At 42.0% G+C, this 23,318-nt stretch overlaps 1 protein-coding gene across 9 annotated transcripts in view; it reads right to left on the bottom strand.

The window, feature by feature from the left end:
- Positions 1 to 23,318, bottom strand: part of ELMO1 (engulfment and cell motility 1) — a 491,764-nt gene that overhangs the window by 152,013 nt on the left and 316,433 nt on the right. For all 9 annotated transcript variants that reach the window (XM_010955409.3, XM_045516965.2, XM_010955408.3 and 6 more), the window contains one exon: positions 265 to 401. In XM_010955409.3, the coding sequence (XP_010953711.1) occupies positions 265 to 401 (137 nt within the window). The remainder of the gene's footprint in view (positions 1 to 264; positions 402 to 23,318) is intronic.

Genomic DNA, 23,318 nt, shown 5'->3' with positions numbered 1-23,318 from the left:
ATACTTCTCAGGAAAAGGGTCTCCGCTCGTAGCTCCTGCTTAGTAAGCCGAAAAGAACAAAGCTGCTCCAAGCTTATCCCCAGAGAGGTAAGAGCATTGCTGCACACAGCCTGACTACACAGGGATGCCTTTCTTTATCCATCCTCAGAGCAACCTAAAATCAGTCGCCTTCATTCCCTCCCACACACAACAGAGGGACCGTGTAAAGGAGAGGCTCCCCCAGGGACACAGGAAGCGGCTGCCTCTGCCGCAGGGTCACCTTACCTTGTTGAAGTCTTCAGAAGTTGCCCTCATTTCCTTCCATGTCTTGTTCAGGAGCTGGATACAGATGCAGAAAAACTCCTCGAAGGATCTGTCGTGGGTGAAGAACATCGGGTGGAAGTCGTTGCAGGTCTCACTAGCTGGAGGAAAGAGGAGGGAAAGAAGAAAGGAAGTTTGCAAAGGAAAATGAGAGGACCTGGCCACAGGCTCCACAGGGAGATGGCAGGAGGCATATCTGGCTCTAGTCACAGTGGAAAAAAGGCATTTCAAAAAAGCAAGCAAAGGCCACTCACCGGGAAACTTCCAAGTTTAAGGGCAGATGGTCAGCCCTACCCTTAGGCACATGTTTTGACTGAAGGAACTTAGCTCCTAATATGCCCTATGACATGATCCTTATGGCTTTGGTCCAGGATCCCTGGTGTGGAATATGGGCCCTGGATCTGGCTTCTTGGCCTCATAAAGATTATTCAAACTGCCCTGTCGGTCACAGTTCCTATACCTGCCTTCATTTCCCATTTCTCAACAGAATAGCTGGCCGAAGACGTGCTTTCCTGAATACACAATTAATTGCAACTTTGAAAATAGCATCCTTGATTATTTCTCCAGGGATCATTTCTTTTCCCTCTTATGGCAGTAAGCAGGGGACATTGGAGAACGTTAACCATCTGATACCATTAACCATTTGTTGTACACTCCCAGGCACAGATGGCTGGAGGTCAAAGCAACCCAAACAGCTTTGAAGGCCACACCGGGGTCAGTCGTGGACCAAACCCTGAAGTCAGCCAGGCCACCTTGGAGCCACCCCATTACAAAGCTTCCTTGGGGTCAGACTCAGTGCTCTGAGTTCTAGATGTGGCCCACCTCTGTCTCCCTTCCCAGACCAGCACTCTAGCCCCTCTCTTCTTCTCAGTTCTCTGCCAAGCTAACATTTTTACAGCCCTTTTATATACATTCATTTAATCTTTACAATGTCTCTGACTCTTCATATCTTATAGATGAAGACACTGGAGCCCAAGAAGTTTGGTTTTGTGAACCCCTAAAACAGGATCCTAAGTTTTTTCTTTTAATATAAGCTATTATGCACAGTGGAAGAATCTCTATTTTAATTGGAATCTATTTAAAGATCAATTCGTCTTTAAAGACCTCCAATGGTAGAATTTCAAGCCCTGGAAGCCCAGGAAAGGAGGAGGGGGTGGAGTGGGAATAGGGTTTACAGCAGAGACCTTCTGTACTTGGGGAAGTCCCTGGTGCTCACCGTGTAGCTGGGCACGTTCTACCCAGAGAGGATCCTCTGGTGAAGGTCCCTGGTGAGTGGACCCTCATCAGACATAAGAGGACACACTCTGCTCTGGCAGGACCACATCTACACACAAATCTCTTCTATCTTCAGCTTTTATGAATACAATGAAGTCCAGACCTCTGGAAGAATGTATACCTGTATAGCTCTTTTTCCGAAAGGTGCAATCTGATAAGCAGGTACGTGAATACTGTTTTCTTCCAGACAAGGTAGGGACATAAGCTAGCGGCAGCAGCGTGCAGTCATGTAGAAAAGGCTGGGGTCTGAGGACAGAAGATTTGGGCTCAAGTCCAGCCCATGCCAGTGAGGAGCAAGTCACTTCACCCTTCTGAGCCTTGGTTTTCTAAACTAAAACACAGAGATGAAATCTCCTTTCCCTTTTCCATAGGCTTTGGAGAGGATCAAATGACAAGATTCATGGGAAAGTGCTCTGAAAGGATAAAAGTTGATGCAAATATAGAGCAAGGTGGTGGTGATGACGACAAATGGTGTGCCAGCATATTGTTTCCAGGAACATGGGTTGTTCTTTGATTCTGCCTGATTCTTACTCAAGCCTGTTACATCTTAGAAATTAGAGGCAACAACGTGTTAGTCACCCCACTCCAGCCCATGTTACTGGTAGTGATGGCAAGAGTGAAGGTCTGGCCTGATACACAGAGCTATTTCAGGAACTTGGATCACAGACACAGGTGGATTGTGTGTTTGCTGCCCTGGGCAATGAGCTGTCAGTCTCAGTTTCATAAGCACTAAAGTCAATGAAATTTACAAGTCTAGAGAAGCACTTTAAAACATTATTGCCATACAAAAACTCATTATCAATCACATTATCGCAGTATCTTTCTCAAGCCTAGTGTGATTATATGTGTGCTTTATGCCCTAGTTAAAGTTTTTATGGGACTGTTGGAGCTGAGATAGCCAGAAAAAACTGAGACCAACAAGCCCTGCTCTTGCTTGAGTGAAAACAGAGGAAAGCAACAGCATTAATAATAGGAATCTGGGGGCAGAAGATTGTGCGTAACACACCAAGGGGTTATCTTCACAACAACCCAGGCAGCAGGCTTGATGTTTATCCTCATTTTATATATGAGGAAGGTAAAACTTGGTGAAATTAAGCCTTCCATCATAAGCATTTTTTTTTAGGTGGCCCCAAATGAACATTTGAAACCCCAAATTTAGTTGACCCAGCAGCAGCTTCCTGCCTTAGTTGACACCAAGAGCTCAGGGCATTTCCTCGTGAATTGCTGCTTTGAAAATTAATTTCTCTACCCACTCTGCTAGATCTCCTTTCATTCCTCCATCAGCAGAAACCAGGATCTTGACCCACAGTCCAATGGGGCTCATAGCAAGCTCACAGCCAGCACCTGCTGACGGACAACACCAGACCATGTGACAGTACCACCAATGGCCATACCACCGCCACCAGCCACATGTCAGGCACTGGATCTACACTATTGTTACTGATTACACAAAGCACTTGAGGAAGATAACACAAATTTCTTTTTCTAAAATTAGAAATAGGAGCGTTAGAAAGGTTACATAAGCTGTCCAAGATCACATGGCTGGCGGGTGGCAGAGCTGGGATTCAAACTCAGGTCGACCTGGCTCCAAATGAACCCCACCTCCCTCTACTGCTTCCATTCCCCCAACACAAATCTGAAAGAATTGCTTTTCCACCCAAAGAAGATATTTATGAGGTGAAATCTTACAAATGGCACATCTTTATTAAAATTTAGGGTGTATTTGGAGTCAGGTATTCTTCTGCTTTCTCTGAGTGGAATTAGATTCAAATCACTACGGTTCCCTGGGTGAGGTCAAATTGTACTCCTGATAACTCTCTTGAATGCCCAAGAAATCATCTACCTGGTTCTAGGGCCTACTGAAACAATTCTTTTGTCTTTCTCAAGATATTCTCAGCTTCTGGAACACATCAAACTTCCCCCAGATAGTCAGTTACTGGGGAAGAGTCACAATGGATCAATTTATTTGAGTTATCTCAAGAAGTAAGAGCTTGGGTTCTGTGTTACTCGAACCCCAATTTTGTTCATTGCAACAATGTGATTGGCTTGTCCTTGTTGCCTCTACCTTCACTTCAACTTCTTCACGTTTGGAACACAGGAGTGATGGCTTGAGCTCCTGCAGCCATTCTGTCAGCATAAAAATGAGGGCTACACCCTAGAGCAGAATATTAGAAGGAGCTCCTGATAACTCTGTGGAGTCACCATACCAATCCTAGATTGTGCCTAAGGAATTTTTTTGGTATACAATTTGTTTAAGTCATTGTTTTCAATTTCTGTTACTCTTAGATGCATGAAATTACTGAAACTTGTATTTATGCAAGCACATGGACATTTGCATAAGAGGACAACATGTTCAAGATTATCAATGGCCATGGAAGGAGCAGGAATGAGGAGACAAGACAGTCATAGTCAGACAGACCTGCATGCAAAGACCAAATCTGATGCTCCCTAGCATGCTATGTAGCCTCATACAATTAGCTTCCCTGAATCTGTTTCCTCATCTGTAAAATATATGGCCATATAAGGTTTGTAAGCATCAATTTAGATTATATATACAATGTGGTAAGGTGCCTAATATACAGTACAGGCTTAGTAAACAGTGGCTATTAGGCATTATTTGTATCAGCATTATCAGAGCACTATATAGCTTTCTAAAGACATTACCAATTCTAGGAGATAAGGAAGGACAGAAGAATCTGGTGAATGGCCTTTGGGGTCCTATTGATATGGAGGGAGTGGGTTCCACCAACCATTCTTCTTGTTGGTGATGTCAAAAACTTATGAAATATTCAGATCCCAAAGCTGAAATGCTGAGTATACATGTACCCATCAGCAAAGGCAAATCAACATTGTCTCCAGAGAAAAACAGCACCTGCTCCTTCCCACTGCACTGCCTTATGAAAAGAACATGTATTTTAGAATCAGGTGAGCCTTGATTCCAGTCTTTACCAGATTGGTGATGCAAGCACTTCTTCATCTGTAAGACAGACACCCTATTAATTACCTCCTGAGGTTGTAGGAAGCAAAGGGTCTGAGACTCAACACAGAGTAAGTCTAAGTTCCCATCCTGCTCTTTGACCCCTTAAATAATGTTCAAGTCTCATAGGCGCTTTTAAGCAGATAATGAAAAAAAAATTGCTAATGATCCATTAAAAAGCATAAAAGCAGTGAGACAGCCCCCTGGGTTGAGAACCCAACCCCTGAGGCATACACGTTAGGGTGCAGTTTACTCCCCATTCCAGCCAGGGAGCAAGCAAAGGGGAAGCGGTGGTGGCTGGGGAAACATGAGTCACAAAACTAAGGAGATTAGAGAAGGCATTCTCTTTCCCTCCACCTTTTGTATTTTGAAACCACAGGCCTAAGTGACTAAAGAAAGCAGAGACAAGACAGCCATTCGCCACAGCAGGATCAGGTCAGCATCAACATAGTCACTGCGAGAAGGATTCTCAGGACTGACTAGCCGTCATGCCTGTGTTCGTAGTTATGGGTGGCTCCCAGTGGAAATGAACATTTAAATGGAGATCTCCCGGGGAGTAAAGGCGATTAGGGAAGCTGTATATAAAAATGACACTAGCCAGCAGTCACTGGAAGCAGTGTGCAGGGCACTATTCTATGAGCTTCAGTTGTCTACACTCTGAATCCTCGGTAACAGCACAGGTACTGTTATCATCCCTAATTCACAGATGGGAAAACTGAGGAGCAGTGCAGTTAGGTAACTTGTGGTGACAGGGCCAGGAGTTAAACCCAGCATTCCACACCAGAGCTGATGTTTTCAGCCTCCACATAGGGACTGGTTTTGCCATCACCCTACACTTCTTTTAAAGACTCATCCCTTGCAATAAGGTGTGGGCAAATACCAAATCAAAAACAGTTTGTTCCTTGACATGTTACAAAAGAAACAATGAAGAGACTGATGGATTTCAAGGATATTCCTGTATTAGAGGCAAGGAAAAAGTAGTGAGTATTAATATATTTTTCCTCAAAAACATTCGAACTGCAGGTATTCAAGATTGAAGATGATCGAGCAGGAAGGACCCGTCCAGATGATTGGATCTGTTTCCCTCTTTCATTTTGGAGGTAAGAGTAGTGAGAAAAGCAAAACAGCCTGCCCAAGAGTTCATGGTGGCAGCAAAGGGGCACAGATGCTGGGAGCCAGGCTGCTGGGGTTCTCTTGCCTCCTGCTGAGTCACCCGGGCAAGTCATTTCATCTGTCAGTGCCTCGGTGTCGTCTTCTGTAAACTGGGGCAACAACAGTATAAGCTCCATCAGGTGGCATGAGGATTAAATGGGAACAGTGACCACCGGAAGTAGCTGAATGTGCGTGTGAGCCAACAGGACTCTGATGCATGATGCCCCGCATCATGTAGCAAGTGGACCGTGGCCCAGGCCACCCCACTGAAAAATGTGACCTTGCATCCACTTACAGGCATGGCCTAACTTTCTCAATGGGGTCCTTAATTCAGAGGTTTAAACAAACAGATAAAAACAGGGAGGAGGAGGTTTATTATTGCTTTTTCAGGAAAACAAAAACATTTTTGAGGAAAAAAAAAAGGATTGAATGCATAGGCAATGATTTTATAAATGAAATCTCAAGAGAGACTTTCAATGAGACAAAAATAGCAAGACTTTTAAAAAACCAAACTGATTTTAAGCACACTATTTTTAACACAATGAGATTCTCCTTTATGAAAAAAAGAATTAACTTAATGGTCTTCTAAGTCTGGAATATTAAGGGATTTTCAGGGCTGGGGGTAAAGTGGATTCTTACTAATTTACTGCCATCTATTCATTTATAAGTAGGCCAACTTCAGAAGGTCCTAAAATCCACACACATGTGTTTTAAAAATAAGAACTAAGAACGTTGTACACTTATGTAGTATCTTGTTTTTCAAAGTAGATTTGTTTCTATTTTCCATTGGATAATGTAAGGTGAGGCAGGTATCATCACTGGAGGCTCAAGGAACAAGGATTACTGCAGTCAGCAAGTAAATAACGAAAGGTGGTTACAGAAAAGGGGTTCTAGTGCTGCCTTGTGACCTTGAGAAGGTCAGATCAGCTCTGGGTCTCCAGGTTTCTTACCTATAAATGAGATGGGCTTGAAAGGTTCCTGCCAAGTCTAAAATCTTAAGATTACACACACACACACACACACACAACCCACACACGCCATGTAATATATCTTCAAGCCCTTAATGTCCATCAGTAATTACAGAACTTGGAGATTGTACCTGCATTGAACTTTATTTCCTAGATTATTACTTCCTTGAGTGACAGGGTGGCTACCCATTTCATTTAGGGTGTTAGGGCATCAAAGTGGCATTTGATAGGCTTGGAAAATGTCTGATGAGCTAGTATTTACTCTTTCCTTCACAAGAAAATTGTTAGTTGTTTTCACCCCTTTTCAATCTATTAATATCACCTAATGCAGACCATTACGTAAGAAAATTACTTGACTAAAGATAGAATGACAAGATGACACAGGCAAAACTACGTAATTTCTGCTCTTTCATGGGAATTTTTTCTAAGGCAAATATAATTTTCGAGATGCTGAAAAGCTCTGTTCCAGGCTTTCAATGACCCTTGTTATGCTAAGACTGGGAAGGCATTTGCAAGTGACTAGAGGGACACATGTTTTCTGGAAGCACTAGGCAAATTCTGAGTATTTTTACCACACAATAATGAGCTATTTCACTTGCAACAGTCTTTCGAAATGGTGCACTTGGAAAGAGAGATAAGCCCTGTCCTAACACAAAGGGTATTTTGTTTTAAAATTATGAGCATAGGAAGAAGGGGATAAATCACAAACACAAAAGCATTTAATACAAGAAAACTGCCAGAGCAGTTATAAAATCTTACTAGGTATCTGCAGCACGGAAATTCGAACTAGAACTCTTTGTAGCTCTAGGGTCGGTCTGGATAATATATTTATGAATTCTCAGATGCAGAATTCTCATTTTGCCTCTCTCATTACTATTTATACCTTTAGACCTTTGCAGGAAATCTTACCCTTGTGGCCTTTGAGTTTTCTATTTTTTAGACCTGGTATTCTTTAACGGCTTGGTTTTGGAGTTTTGGTGTTGTGTGGGACGATGCTAAAAGTTCAGATCCTTTCGTAGGTGGGAGAGGTGAAAACAGGAGAGAAGAATGAGGGCAAAGAATGTGAAGTCCCCCCACTGCTGAGCCCCGCCACTACAGAAGCTACCACCCTTGCCATTTCAGGACAGGGGATCAGAAGCTTGAAAGCTGCTCGGCTCTTCCCAGCTCCTAAAGCCTGGTTTAATAGAACTCTGGATATTCTTTTCTATTCTCTATTATGCCTAAAAATACTATGAAATTGACACTGAAAAGTCACACAGTCTAATCCAATGCTTCATTGTTCACTTTCCTTCTGGGCCTTTTTTTAAGGACATGGAGGGAGAGAGAAAAAAAATATTATATATGTATCGACTAGCACCAGGGCTGAAAATCAAACTCTAACATCAAAAAAAAGCCTGAGACCACAATTCACTAAGAATGACCTGAGACCGCATCCCAGGCACACAGTTGTGTGTGAATAAAAGAGCAGAGATTCTGGAGGAAGGTTGGCCTGGGTGCAAATCTTCATGTCACTACTGAAGAGCAATGAGACCTTGATCAATTCACCCTCCTCTGGCCCTCAATTTCCTCATTTAAAAAAAAAAAACTAAAAAAACAGTTCCTCCTCTCTGATCAGATTGCTGCTAAGATTAAATGTAGAGTGATGCATGATTCATATACTAACTGAGATAAAACAAGCACCCATAAGTGCTAGTTATTACCAGTTTTAATAGCAAAATAGTTATTATTGTATTTAGTTAAAACGACAAATTTGGAGGACTTACACTTTCAGATGGAATGACGTTATAAAACTATAATAATTAAAACAGCTTGACGTTGGTCCATGAATGGAAAAGCAGAATAGAATAGGGAGTCCAGATACAGACTGGTATATACAATCATTAGATTTATGACAAAGGTGACACTACAGTGAGAAGGATTTTCAGTAACTTGTGCTGGGCCAATTATACATGCATCCGGAAAAATGAATTATGACTCCTTACTTACTCCCCATTGTCTACAAAAATCAGCTCTAGGTAATGACAGGTTTCAATGTGAAAGGAAAAACAATGAAGCCTGTATATAATACAAGAGCATGTATTCATGACCTTGAGATGAACAAAAATTTCTTAAACAGGACCAAAAAATATCATTAACTCTAGAGAAAAGGTTTGATTGGCTGGTATTAAAAATCAGGAACTTCTGTTCATCAAAAGATACAGTAAGAATGGCAACCTCAGAGTAGGAGAAAAACCGGCAACACTCTCTGTCCAAAAACTGGTATCCATGATATATAAATACCTCCATAAATCAATAAGAAAAAGACAGACAACCCAGTAGAAAAACGGGCAAAATACAAACAGGCATTTTACAAAATAGGATATCTAAGTGGCCAATAAGCACAGTAAAGGGTGCTTGGCTTCTTTTAATCATCAGGGAAATGCAAATTTAAACTACCATGAGATACTTTCAAACATCGCCAGAAGGGCTACAATGAAAAGATGCAAAAAAACAAAGTGTGGGTAAGAATGAGGAATACGTGGAATTCTCACACTGTTGATAAAAGTGTAAATTGGTTTAACCACTTGAAAAAGCAGCTTAGTAGTATTGAGTCAAGCTAAAATCTTCATACCCTATGCTACGGCAATTCTACCCAAAGATGTAAACCCAAAAGAAATGCACATACATGTGCTGCATGAGAAAGCTATGTGGATGTTCAAGAGACGCTATCTGGTAGAGCCCAAAACTTGAAATAACCAAAATATCCATCCAATACTTTACATAAATAAATGATAGTTTGTTTATATAGAAACACACTTACTATAAAGAATTAATTTTAAATAATTATGCTACACACAATAATATGAATGAATTGAAAACACCATGTTGAACAAACAGAGCCCTACACAAAGGACAACATACTATATAATCCTATTTATCCAAAGCTCAAAACAGGCAAAATTCCTCTATGGCAGTGGAAAGAGGGTATTATTCTTTTGGAGATAGAAAGAAACTAGGGGGAAGATAGCCCAGGAGGTCTCTGATGGTTGCATAACGCTTTCTGTCTTGAGCTATGTAGTAGCAAATGGATAGCTTGTGTCTGGAAAATTCGCTGAATTGTGTTGTGCTTTCAGGAATTGAACCCTTCTATTCGTTTAAGTTATACTTACATAGAAAGTTATCTTTAAAAAGTAGAATATGAGCTTTCTGACTAAATAAGAAGGAACACCACCATTTTAGACAGTGCGAAACTGTTGCGGATGATTTTGATGGACTTTCAGGAGTAATGCTGTGCTTGCCCTGTCCATCACTCTGGAATCATGGATTGGCATTTTATGTAGCCAGGCTTACTGGCTGGATAAAAACAAAAACAAAAACAAAAACAAAAACAAAACCCATATAACCTATCTGTGCACACATCCTGGTCCAATCATCTAAGTGGTACCAGCTTCTAAAGTTGTTCAGGGTTACTTCTCCACACTTGGACTTTAGTTCAGTTTCCTCTGTTGGATGGGTAAAAGAGTATGTGTGTATCTTCTTTTGTGAATGAGGATCTTGACCTCACTGAGGAGTACTGCAGATGCTGATGGAAAAGTTACAATACATTTGACGGGTTGTATATGAAATCTGTCACAAGTCTCTTTTAAATTAGTTTCCTCCCTTCCTCCCTCCCTCACTTCCTTCATCCATTCATTTATAGCTTCTTCCTGCTTTCTTTCCTTTCTTCCATCCATGCATGTGCATGTCCAGCTATCTGTCCATCCATCAGTCCATTGATTCATTGATCTTACTCATCCATCCATCCATTCATCCAACTAGCAAGTTGGTTAAAAGCATGGCCCTAGAGCCAGTCTGGCTGACTTTGGATCCTGGCTCTGCCACTGATCATCTATATGACCTTGATCTCAAGCACAAGGAGAGATGAGCCAAAGATGCAGGCAGGCATCAGATCATCTAATTCTTTGTAGACCACATTAGTGAATGTGGGCTTTATTCTACTTGCAACGGGAAGCTGTTCACAGGGTTTAAACAGGAGCAGGATAAAGTAACAACTTCCCATTGCCTCTCTCACTCTACCCATTATCTCTTTTTAGTGGAATTAAAATTCAGGTACTTTGCGGATTCCTGTTATTCTGGACTCCACTTACTTGATACTTCAGTGTATTAAGGATGAGTGATGAACCACATAAAAACCTTAGTGCTAAGTGATTAGGAGTCAGTTCTGGAGTTAGGACTGTGGCTAGAATCCTTCCTCTACACCTCCCAACTAAGTCCTTTAATGTCACCAAATCTCTATTATTATGATGACAATAACAGTGATTTATGTGTGTAGAACTGAGTAAAGATATAGGGCGAGGATTCCCATAAAACACCAAGCACAGCGCTTGGCATATAATAAGCACTCAATAAATGTTAGTCATAAAATGTTGTGTAGAATACAAATATGATGTGTAATTTTCCCCTAATCTTGAATTTAGTACAGTTTAGCTTGTGTGAACTCTTATTCCCTTTAACCTCCTTTCATGAAGGTACCAGTTCCCCTGAAAAGTTATAGAGCATCCCATCATCATCTCATAAAATGTTTAGCCAAAAGACAAAATGTGCAGAAATTCCAGTAAATTAAGATTTCTGATAAGAGTGAGCTAAGCGACTCCTGGAAGTTGGCTTATAATTGAAAAATGGTCCTGCTGTATTTGCTGTATTTACAAAGTTGTATTTGTAAATGCTCTGTATTTGCACTTTTTCTTAGTCCTCTGACTGAAACGACTATGACTTGCAGGAAAATGGAACCTGGATCCTTGATACCTTACCTCCTGGCAAAGTAATCATCCCTAGATCCATTTATAGGCCTATGAAGGGTCTCTTTCTTAGCTCCAAGAGCAGAAAAGAGCAAGAAGAAAAATGAATGAATTCTTTGGAAAGGAGTATCAAGTTTGTGGTGCGCGTTAGTAATGCAATATCAAATGGGAAGCACGCATCTTGCTAAATATATTTTACCTGCCTTTTGGGGTTGGTGTGGCTGGAGCATGGGCGGTAGAGTGGAAGATTAGAAAAGAGGAACATTCTAGTTGGGCAGTAAATAATCCACGGCAGGGCAAAGGAAAGCATATCCAAGAAGCAATTTCTGCAGGCCTTTATTAAAACTTCCTTTATAAGGAAAATTATTCTGAGAAGCGACACATTAAGAGACTGTCATGTAGCAAATTTAGCATGGATATAAATAATTGCCTGTCCAACCAAGTGAGATGGGCACCCGAGAGTTGAGCTGGGATAGAGGCGGATGGGATGTGCCTCACTGAAGACCCAGCAAGAACTGTGCGCCATCGCATGACCGTGGATTACACCTCCACCTGGGGCTCAGAGCCTTCACCAGGGCTGGGGACCTGCCAGAAGGGGCTAAAAATAACTAAGCCTCAGTCGGATAAACGTGAAATTAAGGAAGGAGGACATGCCAAGGCTTGCTCATCACACACGTTCTTTCTTGTCTTTGGTACTCAGGAAATGACCCCCCTTAAAAACCCAGTGATCACCTGTAGGTGTTAGGATGAAATGCAGATGCTTCAGCAAAGCATTCAACACTTCCCAGTCTGACCCAACTCCCCTCTCCCAACATTTCCCTGACCTATGACTGAGCACCAAAATCAGCCACGGTTTCTTCTGCTTCATCAAATAACCTCCCCCTGCTTATATTTACAAGAGTCAAGCTCTTGGGTTTCCCTCTTGGTGGGGCCCATGGAGACATCTTCCATCCCTTTGCTGAAGGCACTTCCCTCCAGCCTTGCCCGACTTGCTGCTTCCTCTGCATTGCCACAGACCTTTAATTTCCTCCACCTGTTTGGAATCCCCTCACTTGCTGATGAGCCTACCAAAAATAGGAACCCGATTTAGTAATTTCTGCATTCTTCATGGTTCTCACACGGCCAGCCTTCCACCAGCACATGCCCACAGTCCCTCCCTCGCTTTCCTTCCTCCTCATGCCTCCCTCGACATGCTTTCCTTCTGCAGAGTTTTCATTATGTCCCACTCCACGCACTGGGAATAGAACAGGATAAGGGATGTCCCCAACGTTTGCACAACACACGTCTCAGCACTCTTGCTGTGATACAGGCACTTTGGAAGGCTCCACACGTACTTCACTCATTGCTTTAAAATAAATAGTCCAACAAGGACCTACTGTATAGCACAGGGAACTATATTCAATATCCTGTAATAACCTATAATGGAAAAGAATCTGAAAAAGAATATAAATATGTATGTATATAACTGAAGCACTATGCTGTACACCTGAAACTAACACAACATTGTAAATCAACTGTACTTTATAAATCAATCATCAATCAGTCAATCAATCCTGCAACCTGCAAAATGACCCAGTCGTCTGCGTTCTTTTCTCCAATTTTCTAAAGTACAAGTATGGGTGTTGTCTTAACAGAAAAATGAGGAGCTTTATAATGGAAGCGGATTAATTACACAGATGCAATAGAAAACCCAATATGTTCCCCAAATACAGTGACATAACCCTCCTCTGTAGGTCAACTGCCAACACCTTGTCCTGGCGGGGGGCCCTTTCCCACTCCCCACCAGCCTCATTTACCACACATCGCTTTGAGCAGGAGCAGTTAAGGCTTAGAGCCCATCTCGAGCCCTTGTTGGACTCTGCCACAAGGAACATATGGCCTCAAGGATTGCAGAACAGTGTTAACAGTGTGTTCCCCCTGGATGGTGGGGTTAAAGGAGATTTGGAAGATATTAAAGGAATAATCCATTGACAGTCATGCTTCGGCCAAAGTGGGATTTAAGAGGATGGAGATTGTATCAGTGAACAAAAAAGAGTATCCTTAATGTTTTTGCCTATAAATAGTTTCATTCAATTCTCTTAAAAAAGAGTGCTTGATGAGAAGGCTGGCTGTCTCCTATCCAGGATCACGTGGGCAGGTTTGTGTGGAGGAGCTGAGACGCCCTCTCAGTGTATGAACAGAACACCAGACCCCGAGAAGCGTATCCTCATGCAGGGTGATAATAATTTAGGCAAAATCCAAGCTTCACACAGGCATTTGTCTGAGATTTCAAAAAAAAAAAAAAAAAAAAAAGAGGAAACTAAAGGTAAGGTATTAAATATCGAACCGGTAACAGCTGGCTGGAAAACTCAAAAAGGACATAATCTGAATTACAAGTCATTTGGGAAATCTGCTTCAGCAAATTAGAAGGTGAGTTATTTACTTCAGAATATTGCAATGACCATGCACAAGAATTGTTCTAAGTTCCTTACAAGCATTTTCTCATTTAATCTTCAGAATAAGTCCATAAGGTAGGTGCAGCTATCATCATCCCCACCATACAGATGAGAACACTGAGGCATGGAGGAGGGATAGAGCTTGGTTCACAGAGCTACTAAGAGGCAGAGCTAGGGTTTTAGAGTTCCCCATTATCAATCCTCAATAGACACCAATTTCCTTCTATGGAAGATTTGTAAAGTAGAAAGTTAATACTTTCTAGAATGCCTATTTGCTGTCATTTAAAAATAAATTTAACTCCATTTCTTTCTTCTCTGATCCATTATTTTAATGAAGACTTGATCTTGCTAACTAAGGTAATTTTTGGACATGCAATTCTTACAGTTGGTAAGAGCACATTTTCCAGTTTATCTATGGCAGATATGTACTCCCAGGGAAATGTTACTGTTTTAATGCTGGGAGTAAATCAACAATTCATCGACTCTTAATTTCTTTAATTTGTTCATTGGCTTAATGGATCTTTATCTCAATAAAGAAGATACAAACTTCATTTTTTTTAATGGAAGACTAATATCCTGAAAGATTAAGAAAATTAAGCTAATTGGACAAAATTATTTTTTGTCAAACAATTATATAGTGCTTAATATATAGCAGCCACTGTTCTCCATGATTTACAATTATTAAATGGTTCCATTCTCATATGAGAATTGCACATGAGACAGGTTCAATTCTCATCTCTTCAAAGGTGAGGAAATTCAAGGCACAAGTCAAGTGACTTGTTTGAGGTTACACAGCCAGAGAGAAGAAGAGCCAGAATGTTACATGTAGGAGGCAGCCGATTTGCAGAACCAAATATGTGTGTAATTAGTGTACTAGGAGGTCTCCTTGCCCCAGTAGCTTTTTAACTGCACAGTTGCTGCCACTTTTGTCCTAACGACATTACACAGTTAGAACTTTCCCAGTATTCACATAATAAAGCAATCAAGCGTCTTTGACCCTGACTGATCACACACATATCCATGACTATCCCAGACGTCTCAGACTTAGAATCTCTCATCAATAAGCAGCCAAATTATGTCACTTCCACTCATTAAAATCAACCTATGTGTTCTGATTTCTTTTTTAAAAAATTATGTTAGAGCTGGATTTCTATTGCACAGAAACAGTCTCAAAAACAAAGAAACAAAAAAACCAAGTGTCGGTGTTTTGGTGGTATTTTGGGAAATAATTTTCAGTTAAAATGTGGCACATTCACCAGGGTGTGCTCCCAGAATGCATCTCATTGTCTAGAGCATATAGACATCCTAGAAGTGAAACTAGTTTTGGAGTAGATGAAATTATTTTCACTATTAAAGAGCACTGATAAAATTAGTTTTTTAAGTTCTTGTTACTCCTTCAGTGAGACTAGTTTTTCATCGTATAGATTGTGGGCTAATTAGTATTCCAAGGAATGAAATATTGGTTTCTTGTTCCTGGACCTCTGGGATGACCAGATGTATATAGATTTCACCTCAGAAACGTGTGTTTGTGAAGAAGTCAGGCATATTGATGGGTTAAAATATATTTTAACCCTTTGTTATCCACACTTTTCTTATACTAATGTCTGCTACTTTCCCACCCTGGTCTTGCTGATTTATAATGATAAGTAACTCCTGACGTTTCTATGGTATCCTTGCATTTTCAGGTGGCTGTTGTCCGATCACAGACTGCCTCCAGTTGAGTTTGTCCTAAACTGAACTCAGCAAAGGTTATTTTGGCCTCCAGCTTCCTGGCTACCATCTTTCTCTCTCTTTTTTCTCTTGAAACTTTTACCAAGAAGAGGTCATTTGAGATAACAACACACCTTAATGAAAAACCAAACTAAGGATGAGACTAAAAATAAGATGCTTTGAACTTCAGGAGGAAGATTCTGATGAAAACGCTCAGACCTTCCTTCCACATGAAATAAAAGTTAATGCTCTCGGACACTTTTCATTCCCCTTCTTGGCACACAGTTCTTTTTCACTTTTTTGGTCATTCGACTTTGTTCTTGATATTTTGAAACAGTTTTCTCCCTCTCCCATGACAAATGCATTCAGGAACTTCCACTTTATAAAAATCTCCAATTCTCTGAAAACAGAGAGTGTTTCTGATGTTACTACCATTCTCTTAAACTGACACATAACCAGGACATCTCATACTGCCATTGGGAGGTACATAAGATACCCAATATGGCATCTTGTTTCCTGGTAAGGAAGACATTCTAAACAGCATTATATGCATGTGGAATCCTTACGAATGCTGTCAAGACTATTTGACAGCCATTACGGTCTCAGAGCAGAAAAAGAAAAAGAAAAAGAAAAAAAAAAAAAAAAGAATAGCAGCCCAATGGCCCTGGATAATTGCTCTTCTTTCCAACCTCACTGCTCTTCCTAGTCTCCCTCATAGACTTGCTGATTTTTGTTTGTTTACTTTGGGGGGGGGGAGCTTTTTTCTGCCTAAGGCTCTGTTCTCATCTTTCATTTTTTTTTCTCTCTCTTCACTCTTGCCCTAGGAGAACTCATGCAACTTGCATGCTCACAGTTGCCAAGTTTCTTTTCAGAGCCCAGATCTTTTCCCCGAGCTTCAGACAACCAACTCCTGACCGGACACGTCCACCTGGATGTCCCTTACACTCAAAATGACCCCACCTGAACTCATTCTGTCTATCTGGACTGGGTTCCCCATCTCAGCCGTCTCCTCCACTCGGTTGTCCAGGTTGGCCTGGACTCCTCTCTCAGTCACCTTAATATCTTTAATATATTTCCTCCTTTCTCCTCCCTCTACCCCTGGGCTGGGTTCAAGTGCTCATCACTGCTGTCCCAGGTGATGACAAAGAGGCCTCAAAATGGTCTCCCACCCTCAAGACAGACTCATTTTCCTCACTGCCCCTCAGGAGGAGTTCATGAAAATCTAACTGTAGCCACAGCAAGATACAGACGGAGCAACACCAAGAGTTTAAACCTATTCTTATTAGTGCTTTTTCATAATGAAAATGATCAAGCCACTCTGCTTAAAATCCCCCAGATAAAGCCCAAACTCCTCCCTAACTCTTCACAATGTGGGCCCTGCCTGGCCCTGAACAAGCCAACTTCAGGGCAAGTTTTTAAAAAGAAAACTTTCAGAATGTATTTATCACGGCAGAGGGAGAAAATGATTTCAAACTTTGAGAACAAAATAGAATGACCAAAACAAATCAAATCAAACCAAACGTCTGCAAGACTGCTAGGCTTGCCCATATGCTTTTCCTCTGCCTGAAACACCCTGCCTCATCTCATTTCCCTTCTCAGTGATAACTTCGACGGGCCTTTCAAGAGCCAGTGCAGTTGTTACCACCCCTATGGGATGCCTTTACGCCCATCATCTACAGCCTGACACGTTTTGAGTGTTTCATCTCACCGTCTGTCAATTCCCCAATTCTCTGTCTGCTTCTGTGTCTCTCCATAGAAATTCTAAGACCCTGGAGACCTGGGATGATGCCATCTCTGACTTTTTACGTACAGCCTCAAAAAAACAAAATGTTTATTGGATGCATGATTAGATGTGAAGTGGTACTTGTCTGATGGGGCAACGTTACTGAAGTTGCCACATTCAAAAAAGTCTTCGGCTCCTTATGTGGAAATATTGCACTGAAATCTTATATTCTTGCCAGTGCCAGTTAATCACTAAACATCTCTCTCCACTGACAAAGCAAAACATGACCACAGGAGAAGGCGCTGCAGAGACCATGCCCACACATTTCGATGCCTGGGCTAAAATAAGCACATAAGCGTGTAGGACTCATCATCATATTGTACCAGGAAGCGCGCCCTCCCATATGTAAAAATATACTTGTTTGGCTTGACTCAGGCTGCTCCTCATTCCAGGCCCACATGAGTCACTGCAGAAACATCCTATTAACGTGCACCCCCACAGACTGGCTTCCTTTGTATGTTTGCGATGAGTCAGGAGATATGAGTCACAGTTCACACTTATGACAAAAAGAAATTGCTCTCCCCTCCTTTTCATTACCAATATTTTGCGGGCTTCACTGGCACCTTTTAGAAACATCTAAGGGAGCCAGGGGCAGCTTGAGAATTGGCATTATTTACTTTCTACAAGCTACTCTACGTAAAGCGCCTTTCATCAGAGCAGCAGGATACTTTGGAGGCCTGACACATCTGAAGCGCCCGTGACCCCTGGGAGGCTGGTATCTGGCCAGCGTTGCTCAGCCCTGTCACTGGTGGGGAGCAGGGAGGCTGGAAGGAGGTAAAGACACAGCACATGGCCCCTCTGCAGGGCTGGCACCCAAAGCTGGTCTCCCAGAGTCGCTGCCGATAAACAGCTGGTTGACTACTCTTTACTGGTTACGATACGCAAATGCTTGGCCGAGGGGAGAGACATTCTCCAGCAGAATCAATGGCCAAGCAGTGAACATGAGGCAGGGTGAGAGGTCAGGCAAAGGGCTGCAGTCTTCTAGATGTCATCCAGGGCTCTCAGAACCTGTCAGTGGGTGTAGTTTTAGGCTCCATGACAGTTACAAACAATAGAGGTTAATTCCTTTCATTTCATTCCAGAAGACGTTTTCAGTGGCTGTCCACAGAGGGGAATCAGGCACAGAGTGGGCAGCAGGCCAAAGTGCAGCACCCTACATACCACAAAGGGAGAACACGCAAAGGGTCATGAGGGTCTACAGGAAGGGCAGGTTTATTTTCTTAGAGGAACTGGCATTCGCATTGGCCCTCTGGATGGCTAGAATCTAATACATAGTTCTGAATGTATTTTCCGTGCAGAACAATTTCCCAGTCAGGCTTATTTCAAATTCATTTACATTCAGACTCCAAATTCCATAATCAACGTCTCTTGGGAGTCATTTAAATGCATGCATGTAAGTCTGCCTGCAAGGGAGATGCCACTACGCAGCTCTATCAGGAATAGGTTTACAGTGGCCAATATATGAAACAGAGCAGAGACTCACTAAGTCCGGATCGCTCTGCTTTCCAAGGGACACTGGTGTGCTGAATTCTGCCTCTGCTTTAATAGAAGGTGATAAAAATACTTGCCACCCACTTACCTCAGAGGAACACTGCAGGGATGGATAATGTTAAAAACACTTTGAATTTTTTAGGAGAAAAGTGGGCTATGAAAACAAAGCTTTGTTATCATGAATGTTGGGTAAAAGCAAAGCAAAAACAACGTCTAGAACATGTGCTTAGGGAGGAAAAACAGACACTAGATTACAATTTTGGAGAAAGTCAGCATTCTACAGTCAAAGCCTGAAAGTCCCTTCCCAGGCCATAATGATCCTGGGTATGGTGAATATATGAAGAAATGAGGCAAATTTGGTGTTTTGATGATAGGAGTTTCTGATAAGAGTGAAGAATCTGGAAAAAGAATTGCAAGGTAATTTGTCCCATGATGAGGTATTGGGAACAGAAATATTTGAGGCCAATTAATAAGATTTGATTCTTAAAAATCCAAGAAGAGAATACACAGAGGACACTGAAAGGAAAACTTTGTACTACTCCAGGCCTGAAGGGGAGGGTGAACCAGAATATTCAGTGGTGCAGAATAAAGGCAATGGAAAATAGTGGAAAAGTGCAAACAGTTAGTGAGTAAGTCTGAATCAGATTATAGCGCTGTGGAGAAGAAAGCAATTAGACTGTTAAAAGGCTTAAGAAATAGTCCACTCTCTGGTACCAAACAGACACATGTTTTTGGGGTGAATTACTTAATTTCTCACAACTTGAGACAACTCAGAGAATCAAAGGAGAAAATGTATAAGAAGTATTTTCAAAGATGTTCTGGTAACATGCGAATGTCAGGGGTGGTGATAACAGAGCTGGGTTGGTGAGAAAGATGAAAAATCAGGAGAAAGTCACAAAGGGGAGCCACACATTTTGGTGGTAGAATTTTTTCTTCTTTTGAAAAAGCATGCAAGATACTGGAGTTGGAGGGAAGCTTCTGGAAAGGAATTAGTAACCCAGAAGTGACATAACCAGGGTTTGGATTTCCATGATAGGGAAATAGTCAGGACAGATTTTCAACAAATTGAAGATCAGAGAAACAAAGAGCATGTTGAGAGCCTGAGTCTGCAGAAATCACAGGAAAAGAAAGTGGCCGATGTGACCAGGAAGCTGGGGAGAGGAACGAAAGTAGGAAAATGGAGGAGGAAGGACTTCCCTGGTGAGAAACGCCAGTGGGGTTATTATGGACTAAAAGGTAAGTTTCTAATAAAGTAATAAAATGAGAGGTTAAAAATTTATTTGTGGGATTTTTTTTTTGCATCCAGTCGTTAGTCTCACAGCAAATAAAATGGGACTCTCTGATGTAAAAAGAGTCGAACATGCCCTTTCACGTATTCACAACAGAAGATCTTCAGCGAAGAGGTGTCTCATGGGGTTAGGCTGGATGCCAACAGTTCCTGTGTATTACGTGGGAGAGTCACACAAGTTTTCTGTTATTTTCAATAACTTCAAAAGATTTCTGTTTTTCCTCCAGGATGATATTTAGGTTTGCATTTCCTTCCCCAGTTCGGCCAAAAAACTCATCGGTCACTCTTTTATTGGGTCCCAACCAGTTCTGTCCATTAACCCCTATGGCCGAGGAGCCTGGAGAATAATTGAGCTGTGACCTGGGAAGACAGCCATGTCCTGTGATGAGGACTCAGCCAGCAGTGCCAGCGAGCCGGGCCGTCAGACGGGCTGAGCAGACGGGACAAAGGTTTTCAGCCCTTGGCAAAAGACCTGGTGACAAAGACTAGTGAGGGCAGCTTTGTCTGGAGAAAATTCAGAGAGGAAGGGAAGGGAGAGGCTAGTGAGAAATGAGCTGAGGGAAATAAGTCTGTGACAGAACCCACAGGAATCGGCCATCAGCCTCGCTCCCTCACCACCCAACACCCAAGTCAACCCACTTGAAAGACACTGATTGGAAATTGCAATCAAGAATATAACAAATGTCTCCAGACACAACCCATTTGCTCTGCCCATCATTCCCCGTATCTCAAAAAGATGGATTCCTTAACTCTCATGTATGACCTGTGCTTTTCAATCAGGGAACCACACAAAGAGCACCTCAACGGAAGCCAAAGAAAACAAGCATGAGGGCAGGGCATGAGCCCCTTGTAACAACTGCCCCAGCCCCTCCACCATTACTCCCATGTTGCACTGTCCCTTCCCATCTGTTCCTCGCTTAAGACACTCCTGCCTTTTCTTCTGCCTACTTGGCTCTAACTCCATGGGACACAACGTGCACTCAGCCCCAGGTTCACTCTGTTTCTGGGTGCTTTAGGTCACTGACTTGCCTGTGCACACTCAGATCCCCTGGAACTCCACCCAGATGGTGCCTGGTTTCTCAGAACAATTTTTCTTATTTTAAAAGAAACCCTGTGCAGGCGATAAATTAAGTCCATTTGGCAAGTGACCCAAAATATGCTTATGATATTTTGAGGTGGACTTTCTGGTGTCCCTTAATGCTTACCATGAAAGTTGTAGCTTTTTCTGAATAGTCTATGCATCACCTACACTTGGTAGCAACAGAGCTGGAAAGGAAAGGTTTCTTCCTTGCCTAGAGGTTTTCTTTCTACTATCACTTTCCCAAGCTCAGGAAACTCTTAGATTTTTTTTTTTCTCAAAGGATTAGAAAACCTTCTGAGTAAGGTTTACTGAAACCAGTCACTGCTGCTGTAAATAAACATGACTTAGTTTGCAAGAACACACAGGCTCACAGAGTGGGCGGCCCTTTACGTCATATGTTTATCAAGAAATAAGATGCACAGACATCCGACATGACGTGGTCTGACGTGAAATGGTTTGTTTTGTTTCAAAATGCTGATGTTCTTTTGATAATACGAGCCACATTCCCTCCATCCTCCCAGACGTTTCCTTAGCACTCTGTCCGTAGGTCGAGGGGAGCAGGAGAGATACAGATGGCGTCTATACTAGCTGGCTCCCTGCACTGTCTCCACTCTGGGTCCAACAGCTGTAGCTGAGCAGAGCCCTCAGCAAATGGTGTCTTGGCCCCTTTTCCCCAGAAAATTGGAGGAAAGATTCATCATTCCACTTTTACTTAATACTGACTGAGAAATGAGGGGAACTGAAATGCTATGGGGGCAATGTTGATTTTCGAAGTTAAAGAAGCATCATCAGAAGGAAGCCCTACCGAGCACAAAGGATCATTCAACATCATCGACACAGAACTAGGAAGGCAGAAACGTTTTGTGGTCACTGTGAGTTCTCCTTATGGAAACATTCCCCTCTTTAGCTTGATTCCAGTTGATTCTAATTCAGTCTGTGCCTAATTCTCCTTCCTGTCTATCAACATTCAACCCGTATAATCCACATGATTTACTTGGATAAATGAAGTTTTTGGTTTTACTTATCTGTTGACTTACGTTTATCTCCTCTCTTTACGTGATCAACATAATGTTGATTTGAGATAAAATGCAGGCTTCAATCCAAAATAATGAAAAAAAATGCAATGACTTAAAATTGTCATTTTACTTTGGAAAGGTGTTACAGTGCTGTCCAGAAGAACTTTCTGTGACCATGGAAATTGTGTGTGTGTGTGTGTGTGTGTGTGCGTGCACATGCTTAGTAAGTCCTTGGAATGTGGCTAGTACGACTAAGAAACTGAATTTTTAGATTTTCTTTATTTCTACTAATTCAAATTTAAATGGCCAGATGTGGTGAGTGGCCAACGTATTGGACAGTGCAGTTTTAGAAAGACAGATGTTCACCTTAGACACCTACTACCAGACAAAACCATTCTCAGAGCACAAAACAAAAGCCAGGCAGAAGCAGTTTGAGATGTTACTCATCAGTAGCCCCTTTGGCACAGGCTGAACAGGTGACCTCGTTAAAGACGAAAGTAGCTGTGTTACTGTACAAATAGCTCTTGCAATAGGTCTTCCAAACCACGACCAACGGAAGTGAATCCACAAGGAAAGGAGGTAGCATCATTAAGACAAAGACATTAACTGATAGAAAAATAGCAAAAATACAAATACGAGAGCCCCTGGCTGTGATCAGTACTGCTGTGACAGGCGACAATGTAAGTGTGGCAGATCCCTCCTCCTCCCCAAGATGTGACTTCATGGATAGTCGGCCCTGGAACCAAATGTGAATAAGTGGATGTTTCTCACACCATGTTGCCACCCCTTGCTGTGTATTTCTCTGCCAGAGGAGGAACAAAAAATTCTACTACCCACCCCATCAGTCAAAAACGGTGGGTTTAAGGAGTAAATGCTGTGCCTCCCTTGTCCTTGTACCACGACGATTCTACGTAAGTCTGAAAGCGACTTGGGATTAGGAAGGTGGGGCGATCAGGGGAAAAATGTTGCATACATGATAGGCAATGTCAACATCCTGTACAGGAAAGGAAACAAGGGGAAACAACACGCAGGTTCCACGGTTGCACGACCTTGGCTGTCCCTAT

The sequence above is a fragment of the Camelus bactrianus genome, chromosome 7 (assembly GCF_048773025.1).
Source record: "Camelus bactrianus isolate YW-2024 breed Bactrian camel chromosome 7, ASM4877302v1, whole genome shotgun sequence".
NCBI lineage: Eukaryota > Metazoa > Chordata > Mammalia > Artiodactyla > Camelidae > Camelus > Camelus bactrianus.
The sequence above is the reverse complement of the archived record's forward strand: the minus strand, read 5'-3'. Positions and strand labels throughout refer to the sequence as shown.